This window comes from Pongo abelii, chromosome 20 (genome assembly GCF_028885655.2).
Source record: "Pongo abelii isolate AG06213 chromosome 20, NHGRI_mPonAbe1-v2.0_pri, whole genome shotgun sequence".
In the NCBI taxonomy this organism is placed as follows: domain Eukaryota; kingdom Metazoa; phylum Chordata; class Mammalia; order Primates; family Hominidae; genus Pongo; species Pongo abelii.
Window position 1 is genome coordinate 42,120,813 of NC_072005.2, and position 20,231 is coordinate 42,141,043.

The 20,231-nt window shown below is 41.8% G+C and overlaps 2 protein-coding genes across 15 annotated transcripts in view; one reads left to right on the forward strand and one right to left on the reverse strand.

Moving 5' to 3' along the window:
• The window catches only part of ZNF529 (zinc finger protein 529), a 62,370-nt gene extending 51,888 nt beyond the window's left edge, over positions 1 to 10,482 (reverse strand). For both annotated transcript variants that reach the window (XM_054540246.2, XM_054540243.2), the window contains exon 1: positions 10,348 to 10,482. The gene's annotated coding sequence lies outside the window, so the exon portion shown is untranslated. The remainder of the gene's footprint in view (positions 1 to 10,347) is intronic.
• ZNF382 (zinc finger protein 382) overlaps positions 9,211 to 20,231 on the forward strand; it is a 29,649-nt gene continuing 18,628 nt past the window's right edge. Inside the window, exons 1-5 of one of the 13 annotated variants that reach the window (XM_054538438.2) lie at positions 10,511 to 10,949; positions 12,761 to 12,831; positions 14,673 to 14,706; positions 15,132 to 15,258; positions 15,841 to 15,933. In XM_054538438.2, the coding sequence (XP_054394413.2) occupies positions 15,225 to 15,258; positions 15,841 to 15,933 (127 nt within the window). In that variant the 5' untranslated portion in view covers positions 10,511 to 10,949; positions 12,761 to 12,831; positions 14,673 to 14,706; positions 15,132 to 15,224. 13 annotated transcript variants of the gene reach the window in all.

Consider the following 20,231-nt stretch of genomic DNA (forward strand, 5'->3'; position numbering starts at 1 on the left):
TGCTTCTAGCTCAGCACTTCCTATTTTTCTTTCTTTTTTTTTTTTTTTTTTTTTTTTAGATGGAGTCTTGCTCTGTCACCCGGGCTGGAGTGCAGTGGCACAATATTGGCTCACTGCAACCTCCGCCTCCTGGGTTCAAGTGATTCTCCTGCCTCAGCCTCCTCAGTAGCTGGGATTACAGGCATGCACCACCACGCCTGGCTGATTTTTGTATTTTTAATAGAGACGGGGTTTCACCGTGTTGGTCAGGATGGTCTTGAACTCCTGATTTTGTGATCCACGCGCCTTGGCCTGCCAAAGTGCTGGGATTACAGGAGTGAGCCACCATGCCCGGCCTCCTGTTTCTCAATCACAATCACTACACTGCTTCCTTCAGTAGCATTGGTCACTACCTCTTTTCTCAGTATCCAAGTTGAAGAAGAGTGAATTTATGACCTCTGCAGCTTGACAATATTTACAAAGAACTCTCTTGAGAAGTGCTTTATAAACCTTATCATTTAATCCTCATTGCAGCTCTATAATTTAATATATTATTTCCATTCAACAGATCAAGACACAAAAGGTAAAGAAGGTAAGTAAGCCAGGCACAGTGACTCATGCCTGTAACCCCAGCACTTTGGGAGGGCAAGGTGGGAGGACTGAGGCCAAGAGTTCGCGATCAGCCTAGACAACATAGCAAGACCCTGCCCCTACAACAAAACATTAAAAAATTAGCCAGGTGTGGTAGTGTGCATCTGTAGTCTTAGCTTCTTAGAGGCTGAGCTACTTGAACACCTGAGCCCAGGAGTTTGAGACTACAGTGAGCCATGATTATGCCACTGCGCTCCAGCCTGGACGACAGAGCAAGAGTCTGTCTCAAAAAATAAAAAACAAAGAGGGCAAGTAATTTGCCTAAATTTCAATAAGTGTCAGACTTATATTCTCTAGTTGGATGTAGCATATACCTACAATATACATATAATATTGTCTATTTGGAGATAGCATATATCTACATTATACGTATCTATATAGAAGTATAAATAAATATATATGGTACTATATCTAGTTGGATACAGTATTCTATATATGTCAATTAGGTCGTTTGCTCACCTCCATCATTAATAATTTCTAGTCTCCTTATTCTAACAGTTATTGAAAGTTGTGCTAAAATCTCCAATGATGCCTGAATTTGTCTATTCATCCTTTCTCTTTTATTGACCTTTTTATATCCTGAAGCTCTTTTTTTTTTTTTTTTTTTTTTTGAGACAGAGTCTCACTCTGTCACCCAGGCTGGAGTGGAATGGCATGGTCTTGGCTCACTGCAACCTCTGCCTCCCAGGTTCAAGAACCTCCCAGGTTCTCCCGCCTCAGCCTCCTGAGTAGCTGGGACTACAGGCATGTGCCACCACACCTGGCTAATTTTTATATTTTTAGTAGAGACAGGGTTTCACTATGTTGGCCACGGTGGTCTCGAACTCCTGACCTCGTGATCCACCTGCCTCGGCCTCCCAAGGTGCTGGGATTACAGACGTGAGCCACCGCACCCAGCCTTGGGTGTAAACTTTTATCATTATGAAATGCCTCCATGTTATCTCTCATAATATTTTTGGCCTTAAACTCTATTTTTTTGACATAAATGAACATCAGCTTTTGTTGGTGTTTGCATTACCTCTTTCATACTTTTGCTTTCAACTTTTCTTTTCTTCTTTTTTTTGAGATGGAGTCTCACTCTGTCACCCAGGCTGGATGGAGCACAGTGACTTGGTCTCAGCTCACTGCAGCCTCTGCCTCCCAGTTCAAGCAATTATCATGCTTCAGCCTCCAGAGTAGCTGGGATTATAGGCGTGTGTCACCACACCCAGGTAATTTTTTTTTTATTTTTAGTAGAGATGGGGTTTTCACCACGTTGGCCATGCTGGTCTCGAACTCCTGACCTCAAGTGATCTGCCCGCCTCGGCCTCCCAAAGTGCTGGGATTACAGACGTGAGACCCCGCGCCCAGGCTTGCTTTCAACTTTTCTATGTCATTATACATAAAAGTGTGTCAGCTACTAAAAGCATATGGTTGATTTTGTTCTTTTCGTCCCTCGCTCTGTCACCCAAGCTGGAGTGCAGTGGCTCAATCACAGCTCACTGCAGTCTTGACTTCACAGGCTCAAGTGATCCTCCTGCCTCAGCCTCCTGAGTAGCTGGGATTATAGGCATGCATCACCACACTCAGCTAATTTTAATTTTTTGTAGAGATGGGGTCTCACTATGTTGCCCAGGCTGGTCTCAAACTCCTGGGGTCAGGCAATGCTCCCATCTCACCCCTCAAATGCTGGGATTATAGGCATGAGCAACTGTGCCCAGCCAATAGTTAATCTTTTTATTGTTTAGTCCAATTTCATTAAATTTCTTTAATGTAATGTAAATTACTAATTTAATTACTATGTTGGAGGTAAGTTCATCAACATTTACTTCTATGTGTCCCCCTCTTTTTTTGTTGTTCTTTTATTCCACCATTCTTACCTTTTATTTTATTGGTCAAATCATTTTATTGTTTTAGTTTGCAATATTAGTTCATACTGTCATGCACTATTATTTTAGTTACCATAAAGATTATAATACTGTGCTTAACTTGTTACAACTAAAATTCTCATGCAGTGCTTCTGACAGCATAAGTACAACCACAGTGGAAATCTGTTTAGCAGTATCTACGAAAACTGAACATACATACATCATACGATCCAGCAATTCTACCCCTGTTTATCTCCATAGCAAAAATGAATGTCTGTTTGCAGGGGTGGGGGAGAGGATTAATACTTATGTGCATGTCTTTGTCCATATTTTGACAATAACGGTCATACTAGCAGTATTTCTATAGAAAAATTTGAAACAACTCAAATTTCCAACAATAGAACAGATAAATAGTCTGTGCCACATCCTACAATGGAATACTACACAGCAAAAGGAAGGAACAGGTACCTGCTATATGGAACAACATGAATTTTACACAGATATTGAGTAGAAGAAGATTATTTTACTTATGAGAAGTTAAAATAGGTAGATATTAAAAGGAGAGGTACATGACGGAAATATTTTTATTCAGTTGGGACCCCAGGAGACTGGATAAATTATCCAGATCCTACATTATTGCCTGAACACGTAGATTTGAGCAGGCTGCAATCATCTGTTCACCCACCGAAAGCCCATGCGACATTCCTGTAGATATCTGTACTTAAAATGACAAGGACACATGTTCCTAGAGGGTCTTGGAAGCAGGTATAAAGTTGGTCAGGTCACGAGAGCTGCACAGCCAGTACAAGGAATTGCCTGGGTAGGATTCAGCTTTGACTCTAGTAATAGCTGACTGGTTATGCATCCTTATATTAGCATTGCTTCTCTGTATTCTCTATGGTTTTCTTTTCATTTAAGACTACTTCTTGGCTGGGTGCAGTGGCTCATGCCTGTAATCCCAGCGTTTTGGGAGGCTGAGGCTGGAGGATCACTTGAGACCAGGAGTTCAAGACCAGCCTAGGCAACATAGTGAGGCTCTGTGTCTACAATAGTAAAAAATATTAGCCGGGCCGAGTGACATGCGCACCTGTAGTCCCAGCTACTCAGGAGGCTGAGGTAGGAGGGTAGCTTGAGCCCAGGAGTTTGAGGCTACAATGTGCCTTGATTGCACCACTACAACCCAGCCTGGGTGACAGAGCAAGACCCTGTCTCTTAAAAAAAAAATGGTTGGGAGGTTATGTACAGTTGCAAATAAGAATAAAAGATGTGATTAAAACTTTCAATATGTTAATCTTAGCTCTGAAAGTTACTAACTCTGTGCTTTGACAAGTATTTTATTGGCATTACCTAGATTTCCTCATCAATAAAATTAGAAAAACCACAGCACCTAGTACCTCACAGAGTTGTCAGAATTAAGTGGAAAAAAAACTCTAACAACAAATCACTTCCATGGCACATAATAAGTACCTAAAAATCACCTAATAAATATCATCTATTTGTATTGATGATGAAAAGACTATGTCATATCATATAATCTATTAGTATTAAAGAAAAGTGTCTTCTGTCCTTAACATGCTTTCTGAGGCCTGCTCTTTCTTATAAAGCTAATATCTTACAAAGCACAGCCTGCAAATGTAATTAGTCTTCACTAACAACATTACCCACAGATTTTTTCAAAAAGAAAAGGACAGCAGCTAGAGAGAAATCATTCAGCTTATAAACATAGCTCAGAGAATCTGACCCAATTAGTTAACAAATTGAAAATATTAACAAAAGATCAGTCTTGTTCCTTGTCCAGTCCAGTCTTTTATGCCTATTTGTAACCACTAACATCTAATTCTGTTATCAGAAATCATAAACCCATCCTCAGCAGTGTGATTTATATAACAAAGTCTCCTAAGACTTCTGGTCTTGAAAGATTAATGCTGTCTTGTGAAAGTTACCTAAATCTGTACAAATACATACATACATAATTCTGACTAGCTACCTTACTTAGCTGCCTACCTGTTCTCCTGGTAATTATGCATAAATTGATATGTATATAATTCTAAAAGGTAAATACTCAGAATGTTTGTCAAATCAGTTGGGCATCAATGACACTTCCTTTTTATCCCTACACACATGGAAGTCTAACAAAAGCATGACTGATTTGAATTTCTTTTTCAAACTAAGAGTAGAGAGGTCTTCTCTCATTCAAATGACTAATTCATGTGAATCTTTCTGAAAAAAACAAGAACATATTAACATATCTACAAGGAAAAATTGAGAAGAATGTACACCAAAATATTAATAGTGAATATTTTCTAGATAATAAAACTGTGAGTACTTACAACTTTCTATTTTATAAGTCAACTTAGGTTACTGAATTTTTTTCAATTAGACTGCACTAATTCCATCATCAGGAATGATAAAACCTGAAGCATTTTTCTAAAGAGCTGGGAGGGAAAGCTATCTTTTACTTATTAAGAAAACTGAGCAAACAGGCTGGCAAAATGACATAGAGCAGCACTAAAACCAAACTGACCAAAATAAACAAGCCTACCAAGTCTTGTACATTCTTTTTTTTTTTTTTTTTTTTTTTTTGAGAAGGAGTCTCATTCTGTTGCCCAGGCTGGAGTGTAGTGGCACGATCTTGGCTCACTGCAACCTCTGCCTCCCTAGTTCAAGTGATTCTCCTACCTCAGCCTCCCGAGTAGCTGGGATTACAGGCATGTGCCACCGTGCCCAGCTAATTTTTCCATTTTTAGTAGAGACAGGGTTTCACCATGTTGGTCAGGCTAGTCTTGAACTCCTAACCTCAGGTGATCCACCCGCCACAGCCTCCCAAAGTGCTGGGATTACAGGCATGAGCCACCGTGCCTGACCAAGTCTTGTCTTGTACATTCTCTTACCATATTTCATCAATGTACTGAGACATTTCCAATATTAAGATTTTTGTTCAGATGTGCAAAATTGAGGTAAGTGGCCCTTTCACACTGAATAAATACTGTTTGGGCCACAGTAGAGGCTTAACAAATGTGGTTTTATCATTGCCTTTCTTTACTGAATGACCAGTTAATATAATCCTTGAAAAGCTGCTAATAAACGCCTATCATAGTTCAACTGATTTATAATTTAGCAATTCATTGTGTACTTTTGCTCATAAATATGAATGTTATATGATATTCCATCTTATATTTTTTATATTAGTATCTCCTATTTCTTATTATCTATGTAGTATTACATCACTTGGATGTAAACTGACTGACTTAATATTTACATAATACAGGAAATTGTTTTTGGACAAACTCCTCCTAAAGTTCATTTCCAGGTGTTATAGACCAGTGGTTCAAAACATTTTTGGGTTGTATATACACTTAATACTCTCATAAAATTACAGACTTTTGCTGAGGAAAAAATATGCATGAATAAAATAAATATACAATAATTAGGTATATAATTCCAAGGCAAATTATTCCAGGTGAAGTATCCCTGTTCTAGACAGAGCATATTTGTGAGCCACTGCACTTGAACTCCATAAATTTTTAATTGACCAAATTCAAAACTTTATTTATGGACACAAATTTGAATTGCATATAATTTTCACGTCATGAAATATTATTCTCGTTTTGATTTGTTGTCAACTATTGAAAAAGTTAAAATCAATCAGTTCACAAGCCATACAAAAATAGGCTACAAGCAGGGTTTGGCCCACAGAGCCATAGTTTGCAAACCCCTGCTATAGACCCAGAGACCATTATACTATACAGTCTACACAATTATGTAACTTGGAAAAAAAAAAAAAAGACATCTCATGCTGTCAAACCTCATGCAAGAACTAGCTGGGTACCACATCTCCATCTCTTAACATCTCCATATCAAACACAGGCTGTGCTTTTTCTGTTGGAACCTTCATCCTATTTCCTTAATTACAAGTGTAATTTTTTTTTTTTTTTTTGAGACGGAGTCTTGCTCTGCCTCAGCCTTCCTGAGTAGCTGGGACTACAGATGCCCGCCACAACACCTGGCTAATTTTTTTTGTATTTTTAGTAGAAATGGAGTTTCACCATGTTAGCCAGAATGGTCTCGATCTGCTGACCTCGTGATCCGCCTGCCTCTGCCTCCCAAAGTGCTGGGATTACAGGTGTGAGTCACTGCGCCCGGCCACAAGTGTAATTCTTAATTACAACTGTATTCCTAGCTACTTGGAAGGCTGAGGTGGGAAGAATGCTTGAGCCCAGGAGTTCCAGGCTGTAGTGAGCTATGATCGTACCACTGCCCATCACAATTAACCTCATATTTTCATTGCACCTTATATGTGAATGTGGAATGACTTAGAATATCCACATAATAATAATAAGGTTTTAAATTTAAGCTTAATAATTTATTATTATCAGCCACTGTTTTGTTACTCTGTTAATAGTAACTTTGCTAATCCTCATAAAAATCCTTTGAAATGGTACTATTATTATATAAATAATAAACTATAGAACGGAAAGATATTGAGTATATTGCCCAAATTCACACACAGTATTAATAATTAGCAAAACCTTAGATTTTAATTCATACTATAGAATAGGGGTTGGCAAACTTTTCTGTAAAGGACTAGATAGTAAATATTTTAGGCTTTGTGAACTAAAAGGCAAAATTAAGGATATTATATAGGAGTTTATATAAAAGAGAGATGAAAAATTTCCCCTTTGTTTTTCCTTTTTTTAGAGATAAGGTCTGGAACTCCTGGCTTCAAGCAGTCCTCCCTCCTCAGCCTCCCAAAGTGCTGGGATTACAGGTGTGAGCCACTGCACCTGAACTCTACAATTTTTTTTTTTTTTTGAGATGGATTCTCACTGTCTCCCAGGCTGCAGTGCAGTGGCGCGATCTCAGCTCACTGCAACCTCCGCCTCCCAGGTTCAAGCAGTTCTCCTGCCTCAGCCTCCCGAGTAGCTGGGATTACAGGCGTATGCCACCATGCCCAGCTAATTTTTGTATTTTTAGTAGAGATGGTGTTTTACCATGTTGGTCAGGCTGGTGTCAAACTCCTGACCTTGTGATCCACCCACCTTGACTTCCCAAAGTGCTGGGATTACAGGTGTGAGCCACTGCGCACGGCCACCTCTACAAATTTTTAATTGACAAAATCCAAAACTTTATTTATGGACACAAATTTAAATTGCATATAATTTTCACATGTCATGAAATATTACTCTCTTTTTTTTTCGTGGTCAACTATTAACAAAAAATTAAGACTAATCAGTTCACAAGCCATACAAAAATACAGGCTCCAGGCTGGATTTGGCCCACAGGGCCATAGTTTGCAAACCCCTGTTCTAGACTTAGAGACCATTATACCATACTCACACAGTCTACACAGTTATGTGACTTGGGGGGAAAAAAAAGAAAAAAACACCTGGCCGGGCACGGTGGTTTACGCCTGTAATCCCAGCACTTTGTGAGGCCGAGGCAGGTGGATCACCTGAGGTTGGGGGAGTTCAGGACCAGCCTGATCAACATGGAGAAACCCCGTCTCTATTAAAAATACAAAACTAGCCAGGCATGGTGGCGTATGCCTGTAATCCCAGCTACTTGGGAGGCTGAGGCAGGAGAATCGCTTGAACCCAGAAGGTGGAGGTTTCAGTGAGCCAAGATCACACCATTGCACTCCAGCCTGGGCAACAAAAGTGAAACTCCGTCTCAAAAGAAAAAAAAGAAAAACACCTGATGTGGCCAAACCTCACGCAAGAACTAGCTGGTACCATATAAATCTCCTAAGGCATTCCCTCGGAAAAACTTCCTGCCCTTCTTAACAGCTCTCTCTGCACATACTCCGCAATAATATTCTAACTCCTAAGGTCCTCTAAAACAAAAAAAGTTACTATAACCATTCAAACAATCTCCTATCTTGCTGTTTTTCCACTCATGTCTCTGAAGAAAATCTAAAATATCTAATGTGTAATTCTGCCTAAGCAATTGGTCTCCTCCGTAACAAATCACTGTGTGAAGGCAGACTATTTCTATGTCATGAGAATGCTTAAACAAAAAGAGCACACAGGAGAAGTGAACATACTGTCAAGGTGTTATATGAAAATTAACTCTAGGAAGGGCATCTGATGAGGTACTGGAAAGAAGGAGATCTGTCTTCATAATGTCATCAGTAACTGGGAAGAGAAGGACTAGAAACCAGGTAAATAGATAAGTCACTATTTGGTGAGCATTTCAAATGAAGTTATTCCACATCCTGAAAAACAAAAATGCATTTCATAAAACAAAGAAAAAATTCAAAACGACCTCCAGCTTGGCTTTAAAATGTGCAACTACAATGCTTTTCTTGTCTCAGAGCTCTTCTCTTGGAATACAGCAAAATGTGGAAAGAAAGGGAATCACAATATACCCAGCCTTTCCTGGAGCCCAGACAGGCTAAATAAGAACACATTCTTCATCACTGGCAAGCTTCCATAACCCATGCTGAACACGCCCAGATGGAAGTATGAGAAAGACTGGAATATTGTTGACTCTTCCCTTCATAAAGAAAAGTCAGGTTCCCCAAAGCCTGGGACTGAAATGTTTCTGTAATCACAATAATTTCCTTTAGACAGCTATGAAAATGCTGTTGATCTGCAATATTCAACTTGCCCCCACAGAGCTTCCAAAAGGGATCTTTTGGCTAGGCGCGGTGGCTCACGCCTGTAATCCCAGCACTTTGGGAAGCCGAGGCGGGTGGATCACCTGAGGTCAGGAGTTCGAGACCAGTCTGACCAACATGGTGAAACCCCGTCTCTACCAAAAATACAAAAATGAGCTAGGCATGGTGGCGCATGCCTGTAATCCCAGCTACTCGGGAGGCTGAGGCAGGAGAATTGCTTGAACCCGGAAGGCGGAGGTTGCAATGAGCCGAGATTGTGCCACTGCACTCCAGCCTGGGCAACAAGAGTGAAACTCCATCTCACACACACACAAAAAATCTTTGGAGAAAGGAATCCTACTCTTGGAGCCTCAATATCATATCTTCCCAGGGCCTTGCCTTGGGAGCAATTCCAGCTCTAACATCTCCATATCAAACACGAGGCTGTGCATATCAGAACACAGCCTTGTCCATGTGAAACACAAGGCTGTGCTTTTTCAGTTGGAAACTTCATTCTGGATCTCAAATATCCAGTTTCCTTTTCGATAGCCATTTGACTGCACACTGTGCAATGTGGTTATAAGGTGAAATGACTGAAGCAGTGAAAGAAATCCCAGTAAAACAAACTCCAAGAAATCACGTAACTTAAAATTGGCCCCAGAGGTTGGCGAGGCTGCATGCCACTGTGTATTATGCATTATGAAAGCGACAGGGGCCATGCTTTAGAACAGAAGGTCTCGGAGTCTTCCACAGACACAGATCGAGCCATACGGGGTTCTTGTCCACGTATTCCCGAGCCCCAGAACTGCGGAAATCAAACTCTACAAAAGCTTCACCAGGCCAGTTTTGATCACAGTCTCCAGTGGGTCACAACAGCGCTGTCACAGGATCACTGATAACAGCATGACACATTCACAGTCACCGCTCAGCGCCGCCACACAAACGGCCCCGCCTCCACTCAGTCCCGCGGGCCCAATCGGGGACAGTCAGGGCTGTCCCGGCTGTGCACCTGCTGTGCACACACACCCCCTGCTGTGCACACTCCCCGCCCCCCCGGGACCGTCACAGGCTCGCCCACTCACAATCACACCACACACGGACGCAGCCACAGAACCGCACACACAAACACAATCACACAGTCTTCCCTCCCCAGTAGGTGACTTGCACACAGGCCTGGGGCTTCTGCCTCCACAAGCCCTCTCCGCGTCCCACGAAGCCGGGTCCCCTGCCATGAGCTCCTCTCGTATCCAGACCTGGGTCACCTCAACTCACCACACGGAAAACGACCACCAGGTCAACGGAAAAGGGAGCCGGGGTCCTGGTAGAAGCGTAGTGCCAGCCGCAATAGGGCGGGCGTGGGTGCAAACGGAGGGGAGCGCCGGCAGCCAGCACCGCGCGGCGCCTAACGGGCGGCCCCGGAGACTCCTGGGAGCTCAGGCCCACGCGCGAGTGCGCAGGCGCAGACGACTCACCCTGGGCCGGGGGTGAGGCTTGGTGGGTGCCAGGGGTGCTGAGGCGGCCGAGGAGGGCACTGGGAGCTGCGTTCCGGGAGAGCTGTCTAAGGACGCGGAACCGGGTGGGGAGGCCAGGGAGGTAACCAAGAGTCCGAGCCGGGCCTGGTAATTCTGAGGGAACCGGGACCGCAGTATCCAGACGCTCCGATCTGTACGAGCCGGGCCTCGGGCGTGGTCCGTGGGCGTGACCTTGAGGGTGACCCGGAGCGAGCTCCGCGAAGGGGGATTTTGCCCGTTCTGATCCCGCGGAAGCGCCATCGCTGGCGGCGGGTCCCCGCGCGGAGCGGGCGCTGCGTGTTCGCGCGCGCGCGCGCGCGCTGAATGGGGGTGGCCTCCTGCGCCCAACCTGCTGCATTTTAGGTGCTTGTCTTTCTTTGGGATGTTGTGGCCAATTGTGTGTGAAAAGTGGACGGAGTAGTGTTGCTGCGCGAGGTTTCCTCTGCGTGTGTCTATTTTTAGATTAGGTGTGAGTCGCATTTGAGACTGCCTTTGAGTGTGGAGAATTGCAAGTGATTTGTGGATGTGGTTGTGACTGCCTAGAGTCGTGTTAGCTGCTGTCTGAGGTTGTGAATGACAAGTGGGGCCTGTAGGTTGGTGGTTCTCTGAAGGATGTTTGATTGACTGTGACTCTGCATGTGTTTGTAACCTACTGTTACTTCTGGTGGTTTTGTGGCTTTGGTGACCTAAATATTTGAATGATTGAGGAACTCTGTTATGACCATGGCTAGTTGGTTATGTAAGACTTGATTATCTGAATAGTAGCCATTAAGCCTGCCTCCAAAATTGTAACTAAGTAGCAATTTAGCAAGTAAAATAGAGATAACAGTATCAGAGGGGAAGAGATGATTTTCATAATTCCCAGATTCATTACTTGGAAATACCATATTAACTAAAACCAATATGTTGAAATGAATAGCATTCTATTGGGGACATGCAGGAAAAAAATTTTCTTTTTTTACCATAACTACCACCTTTGTTGTTGTTTTTTGTTTGTTTTAAGACGGGGTCTTGCTCTTTTGCCCAGACTGGAGTGTAGTGGCATGATCTCTGCTCACTGCAACCTCTGCCTCTGGAGTTCAAGTGATTCTCCTGCCCCAGCTTCCTGAGTAGCTGGGACTACAGGCTTGCGCCACCACGCCCGGCTAGTTTTTGTAGTTTTAGTAGAGATGGGGTTTCACCATGTTACCCAGGCTGGTCTCGAACTCCTGACCTCAAGTGATCCACCACCCCCACCAACCGGCCTGCCAAAGTACTGGGATTACAGGTGTGAGCCACTGTGCCTGGCATAACTACCACTTTCAACACTTGTATATGAGTGAGGTTTTCTACTCCCTTAGGCTTGCTAAGATAATAAAAAGTATTTGATAGATTTTTAGTAAGTCCAGTCTCACTGTAGTAATTAAAATAGTTATTTTGCGGGCCTGGCACGGTGACTGATGCCTGTAATCTCAGCATTTTGGGAGGCCAAAGTGGGCAGATCACCTGAGATCGAGAATTCGAGACCAGCCTGACCAACATGGAGAAACCCTATCTCAACTAAAAATACAAAATTAGCCAGGAGTGGTGGTGCATGCCTGTAATCCCAGCTACTCGGGAGGCTGAGGCAGGAGAATTGCTTGAACCCGGGAGGTCGAGGTTGCGGTGAGCCAAGATTGTACCATTGCACTCCAGCCTGGGCAACAAGAGTGAAACTCTGTCTCAAAAAAAAAAAAAAAAAGATTATTCTCAACTACAACATAGACCAGATAGGTGAAGATTTAAAAGTTGTCAGCTGTCTTCATCAGGGCTTGGGAAGGTATTCTCATCCACTACTGTCAGTGTAAATTGGCAAAAAGTCCAAGAAGAACCATTTGGAAATACACAGTAAACCTGTGGTTAGTGGGAGATGGAAGGCAGAGCTGCAGAGGGAAAAACACAATGTTCCCTCTCTTCAAGCTAAAACCGGTTCCCCAGAATCCTGTCTACTTTACCAAGATACTGGGTTTCTGGTGTTTGTGAGGGAGCCTGATTTGTCCGTTTTCCCACTAACTACCATCCTGGACATCTGAAGGGTACGCAGGGTGGACAAGTGCTGAAATAGTGAACATTCATGTAGATTTAACAGTTAATTCTGGGAGTTCTGAGTCAAGTATGGTCTCACATATGTGCATCCTCCATCTTTGCTTTCTCAGGACTGTTTCTTTTTCCAAAAGAGGAGCTCAAAAGAGAAAGTTCATCTAGAAATCTCAAAGCCATGTCTCAGGTGAGATGATGTTTCCTCTCTTTCTGAAATAACTTTTTTTCATGGTGTATGAACGTGAGCTTCCCTGTCCTTTAACCTTCCCTGATGATTTGCTTCCATGAAATTAGTCTTCAGTCAGGGCCAGATTAGGATGAGGCAGGCAAGTGGCATGAGGTGAAATATTTAAGGGGTACCCTCAGGGCTGTGCCCTCCTAAATTTTGCATTCTAGGTGCCTCACCTGCCTCACCCTATATCCAGCCCTGTTCACAATTTCTCCATTCCAACCAGATCAACTTAAGCCTTCCCCAAGTGTACCTTCTGGTTGTACATATTCATTGGGTACGTCATTCATCATCTCCTTTCTCAGTCTTCTCACAAACTGCTGAATAGAAAGGTATTGTCTTGATTTAAATGAGAATATATGGCTTGAATGAATTTAACTTGTCCTGATGCTGATTTGAGATCTAAGCTGTGAGAAGTCATGGAGCAGACGTGGAAAAACCTTGATTATCTCCGCTAGCCTAGGTTTTGCAATGATACGTTGGGAAATAGAAGTTGTAGATCCCAGCATTAGTTCCTGGAAAGATGTCCTGCTTTGTGAGGTGTTTAGGATAGCAATTTGATTGCAGGCTTGTAAAGGAAACAGGTTTTATGTTCCTCCTCTCTGATCTTCTTGTTTCATTCATGTCTGCTAGCCATTCCTACAAATTGTGGGCTGCCAGTGAAAACCTTTCCAGCATTCCAATGCTGTTAGAGATTTGTTATTTTCTTTTTAGTTTCTTCTAATTTTTTATTTGCGGGTGCAGGAGAAGGAAATCCATATGCCAGGCCACTTTTGAAATATTCTATTGTTGATCAAACAGTACTTTGTCCTCTTTTCATATCTTTCAGAAAATTCCTCTTTAGCTCATCCACCAACCTTTAAAATATTGGTTTTCCTCAGATGCTAATTGGTTCTCTTCTTCACTGTCCGTTTTTCTCTACGCACAATCAGATTCACTCTGAAGCCAACACTTAGTGTGATTCTAGTGACTCTCAAATACCCCTCTCCACTCTAGACCTCTGTCCAGAGTGTCAGAACCGAATATCCAACCTCCAGTAGCTATCACCACCTGTATGTTCCACAGACACTTAAAGTACATTTCCAAAGCTTACCTCATTACTTCCTTTGGTCCAGCCTACATTTTCTTCTGTTTCCCATTTTCACTTTCTAGTCCCAGCAGCCATGCATTTGCCTATGCAGATAACATGCCTGTATCTTTTCCACTCTACAGCCAATTTACGACCGTCTCTGTTGTAATGGTGGTCATGTAGGAGCAGTTGTCCTCTGTCAGCCCGCTGACACTTCCTTAATCTAGGAGACATCTCTAACCATGGTTACCTAATTGTCATTCCCACCTAACATATGATAAGCCTTTTCCAGTCTTCAGGAGTATTGCCTCAAAACTTTTATCACATAACATGTGTGTCAACTTATGTTTATTGATGTTCTTTACATTCCTTAAAGCAACAGACCCAAAGTAGGGCATGCTTCACAGTAGAATGTACAAGACGGTCTATTGGAAGGAAATAAAATACTAACAATTTGCATTCAAGAGCAGTATTCATTAACAATGTAGATTTTCATAAATGCCTATTGATGGTTTATAAATAGCTACAATGTTGGGAATGTGTTCAGTATATCTTTAAGACCACTGTTCTGTAGGAAAAAAAAATCTGGTATCATGTCATAATATCCCCACTGCCTATCTCCGTATACCTTTTCCTTCTTAGAGCTCAAAGACTGTTTCCTAACATACTGTGCCTTTTGCTGTTTCCTGATTTACTAACTGGTTTTTTTCTCCCCATGAATTTTTAAAAGCTGATGCCCTGTATTCCTACAAAACAAATTCGTTGTGAGTACAAAACTTTTATGTCCTCAATGAAGCCTCGGAGTACAAAATGAAATTTTTCCTTGTTTTGTGACACTTTACCTTGTACGTATTTCTGTCATTGCATCTGTAAAACCTACTAAGTGCATGTATTTACATGTATGCCCCTCTCTTAGCCTATAACTTCTCATGAGCAGGGTCAGGGTTTTATTCATTTTGGTCTACCAGGCAACCAGTCACATTCAGGACAAATAGTGTGATCTCAGTATGTTTAGCATAAGATTATAAGTAAATACAAATGGATGTATTTTCAGAGAGAATTTTATACAATATAAAACATAAATAAGGAAACTAGACTGACCAGTAAACATTGTCAGTATTAGGCCTCCAATATCTAGTTCTCACACATTTCCGATCACTTCAGGATGAACTAGAGTATGCCCTTACAGGGTTCAGTGTCATTCAAGGATGTGACTGTGGACTTCACCCAGGAGGAGTGGCAGCAACTAGACCCTGCTCAGAAGGCGCTCTACAGGGATGTGATGTTGGAAAACTATTGCCACTTCATATCTGTGGGTAAGAAACACTCCTGAATCTTTCAATGTCATGCATCTCCTTCTAAGAATTCCTGAAACATATAGAACTTTGAATTTCAGGGATTAGAGGTGATTTTTTTTTTTTTAGCAGAAAATATATTGCCAGGCACAGTGGCTCACGCCTGTAATCCCAGCACTTTGGGAGGCCGAGGCAGGTGGATCACTTGAGGCCAGGAGTTCAAGACCAGCCTGGCCAACATGGTGAAACCCTGTCTCTACTAAAAAGTACAAAAATTAGCTGAGTGTGGTGGCACATGCCTGTAATCCCAGCTACTCTGGAGGCTGAAGCACGAGAACCACTTGAACCTGGGAGACAAGGTTGCAGTGAGTCAAGATTGCACCACTGCACTCCAGCCTGGGTGAAAGAGCGAGACTGTCTCAAAAAAAGAAAAAGAAAGAAAAGAAAATATGATTATATCATCACTTGTGTAGTGTAAGGTATTAACTTTGGTAAGACATTAATGTATACCTTATTTACTACCTTGAAATTGTATCTTTATCTTACTTCAATAGTTTTAAAGTCGAAACAGCTTTGACCAAGAGTCTCATTTTCCATCATCAGGGTTTCACATGACTAAGCCTGATATGATCCGCAAGTTGGAACAAGGAGAAGAGCTATGGACACAGAGAATTTTTCCAAGTTACAGCTACCTAGGTGAGTCTATAAATGAAGTCTAGTGAACATTAAATGTCAAGTAGTTGATGCCTTTGAATGTTTTTAGGGATCTATTTTTGTTATTGTGGTAAAATACACATAACATTAAATATACTATCTTAAATTTTTTAAGCATATAGTTCAGTAGCATCAAGTACATTTGCACTGTTGTGCAACCATCACCACCATCCATCTCCAGAACTCTTCATCTTGCAAAACTGAAGCTCTGTACCCATTAAACAATAACTTCCCATGGCCAGGTGCAATGGCTCACACCTGTAATCCCAGCACTTTGGGAGGCCAAGGTGGGTGGATCATGAGGTCAGGAGATGGAGACCATTTCTGGCTAACACAGTGAAACCCCGTCTCTACTAAAAATACAAAAAAATTAGCCAGGCATGGTGGTGGGCACCTGGAATCCCAGCTACTCAGGAAGCAGGGGAATTGCTTGAACTTGGGAGGTGGAGGTTGCAGTGAGCCAAGATCACACCACTGCACTCCAGCCTAGGCGACAGAGCCAGACTCCATCTCAAAAAAATAAATAAATAAAAATAACTTCCCTTTATCCCTACTCCCTAGCCCTGCCAACCACCATTCTACTTGCTGTCTCTGTAAATTTGACTACTCTAGGTACCTCTTGTAAGTGCAATCACACAGTATTTATTCTTTTTCTGACTGGCTTATTTTACTTAACGTAATGTCCTCCAGGTTCATCTATTTCCTTCATTTTTACTGCTGATTAATATTCTGTTGTATGTATGTACTACATTTTGCTTATTCATTCATCCTTCAGTGGTCAGTTGGGTTCCTTCTATCTTTTGGCTATTGTGAATATTGCTGCTATGAACATGGGTGTACAAATATCAGTTTTAGTCCCTGCTTTCAGTTCTTTTGGGTATAACCTCAGAAGTGGAATTGCTGAATAATGTGGTAATTCTGTGTTTATATTTAAGGAGTCACCATACTGTTTTCTATAGCAGCTGCATCATTTCACATTCCCACCAACAGTGTACAAGGGTTACAGTTTCTTCACCAGCACTTGTTATTTTCTATATTTTCATAGTATCCATCCTATTAGTGATCTGTTTTTAAAGACTTGAGATCTGTAAAGTGCCTATACATGGCTGACTTTCATGCCTCTAAAATGTAAATTTTAGGTATGAATATCACTCCCCATGTAAATCTTTTCGTTGTTTGCCTGGGTTTGTGGAAATATTGCTGCTATTACCTTACCAAGAATCTATTCCATGTTTTATAGGTATAATGTACATAGAGATCTAAAGTGTAAAGTTCTTTGAATTCTGACAGAAGGATAAACCCGTGTATCTCACACTCCAATCAAGATAAAAGACAGTTTCATTAACCCATTAAGTTCCACCAGGCCTCTTCCAACTCAGTCCCTCCCTTTAAGATAATCACAGTTGTGATGTCTACCAACATAGATTCATTTTGTCTGTTGCAAACCTTTTTCATGTCTGCTTTCTTTCGCTCAGCTTCATGTCTGAGAGATTTATACATGTTTCTGCATGCATAAGTAGTTTGTTAACTGTGGAACAGTTTTCCATTGTATGAGTATGCCAGTTTATGCATCTCTTGTTGAAAGACATTTGGGATGTTTCTAGTTTAGACCTGTTATGAACAAAGCTGCTATAATCATTCTTGTAAAAATATTTTTGGGACATACATGTTTATTTTTCTTCAGTAAACACCTAGCAGCAATATCGCTGATTCATAAGGCAGATGCATATTTCATTTCTTTAGAAACTACCATTTTAGTTTGGTAGTTTAGTAGCTAAAATTACTATACCATTTTAGACTTTCATCAGCGTTGTATGAGAATGTTGATTGCCCCACATTCTTTTCTACATTTTATGTTCATTTTGGCCATTCTGGTCATTTTGACCATTCTGGTTGTATAACTTCGCAGTTTTAATTTAGATTTATCTTACAGCTAATAATATTGAAAACTTTTTCAAGTGCTTTTTGTATCAGAGGCATCTGTTCAAGTGTTTTGTTTGTTTGTTTCTTTGTTCGTTTGTTTGTTTGATTATTTTTGAGGCGGAGTCTCACTCTCTCGCCCAGGCTGGAGTGCAGTAGCGCAATCTTGGCTCACTGCAACCTCTGCCTCCCGGGTTCAAGCAATTCTCCTGCCTCAGCCTCCTGAGTAGCTGGGATAACAGGCATGTACCACCACACCCAGCTAATTTTTTGTATTTTTAGTAAAGACGGGATTTCATCATTTTGGCCAGGCTGGTCTCAAACTCCTGACCTTGCCATCCGCCCGCCTTGGCCTCCCAAAGTGGTGGGATTGCCGGCGTGATCCACTGCGCCTGGCCCTGCTCAAATGTTTTGTCCATCTTTTATTTAGGTGGTATCTATTTTTCCTTTAGTAGAAATTCTTTACATATTGTGGATAGAAATCTTTTGTTCAATGTATGTATTACAAATGTTTTCCCTAGTCTATGACTTGCATATTCATTTTAATGGTGTCTTTTGATGAACAGAAGTTTTTAACTTTGGTGAATTTCGGTTAATCATTGTTTCTTTTATAATTAATTATTTGACCTCTCAAACAAATATTTGTCTTTTTCTAGGTATAGTGAGGATAGTTCTCTTTTCTAGGTATGGTAAGGATAGTGCTCTGTAATTTCTGTGTATATTTTGCTTTTTTTTTTTTTTTGAGACAGAGTTCGCTCTTGTTGCTCAGGCTGGAGTGCAATGGTGTGATCTCAACTCACCGCAACCTCCGCTTCCCTGCAACCTCCACCTCCCGGGTTCAAGCAATTCTCCTGCCTCAGCCTCCCGAGTAGCTGGGATTATAGGCATGCACCAGCACGCCCCGCTAATTCTGTATTTTTAGTAGAGATGGAGTTTCTCCTTGTTGGTCAGGCTGGTCTTGAACTCCCGACCTCAGGTGATCCACCTGCCTCAGCCTCCCAAAGTGCTGGGATTACAGACATGAGCCACTGTGCCCGGCTGTATATTTTGCTTTTTAAGATTAGTTCTGTGGTCCACCTCATGTTTTGTTTATGATGTGAAGTAGGGTTCAAGAGTCTATTCTTCTATATGGTTATCAATTTGTTCCATCAGTATTTATTGACTGAATTACTATGATGATCATAGAGAAAATTGATCACATTTGTATCAGTCTATTTTTGGACAATCTGTTGTTTCCTTGGACATATTTTAAGTCACATTGACAATACCACCTGGTCTTTGATTATTGTAACTTTATAATAAGTCTGGAAGTCAGTTAGAGTAAGTCCTCTAACTTTATGCTTTTTAAAAACTTTTAGGGCCAGGCATGGTGGCTTATGCCTGTAATCCCAGCACTTTGAGAGGCCGAGGTGGGCAGATCACCTAAGGTCAGGAGTTCAAGACCAGCCTGGCCAACATGGTGAAACCCCGTCTCTACTAAAAATACAAAAATTAGCCGGATATGGTGGCACATGCCTGTAGTCCCAGCTACTCGGGAGGCTGAGGCAGGAGAATTGCTTGAACCTAGGAGGCACAGGTTGCAGTGAGCCAAGATCGTGCCATTGCACTCCAGCCTGGGCAACAGAGTGAGACTCCATCTCAAAAAAGGCAAACAAACAAACGAAAACAACTTTTAGCTATTCTATGTCATTTTCTTCTCAAATTCATTTTGGAATCAGCTTCTTGATTTCTTTAGATAAACGTGCTAGGTTTTTTATTAGTGAGAACTAATGTCTTAGCAATATTGAGTCCTGTGGTTCACGACAATGCTATAACTTTCCATTTTAGTTAGCTTCTGTAATTCCTGAAAGCAATTCCTGTTTTTAGTATAGAAGTCTTATGTATTGCTCATTAAGTTTCTCTCTAAGCTTTTAATATTTCTGATGCTATTGTAAATAGTAAGAGTGGCTGGGCATGGTGGCTCACACCTGTAATCTCAGCACTTTGGGAGGCTGAGGTGGGTGGATCACCTGAGGTCAGGATTCAAGACCAGCCTGGCCAACATGGCAAAACCCTGTCTCTACTAAAAGAATACAAAAATTAGCTGGGCGTGGTGGCACACACCTGTAATCCCAGCTACTCAGGAGGATGAGGCGGGAGAACTGCTTGAACCCGGGAGTTGGAGGTTGCAATGAACCATTTCTCTCTCTCTCTCTCTCTCTGTTTTCTTTCTTTTTTTTTTGACAGTGTCTCGCTCTGTCGCCCAGGCTGGAGTGCAGTGGCATGATCTTGGCTCACTGCAACCTCCGACTCCCAAGTTCAAATGATTCTTGTGCTTCAGACTCCTGAGGAGTAGCTGGGATGACAGGTGTGCACCACCA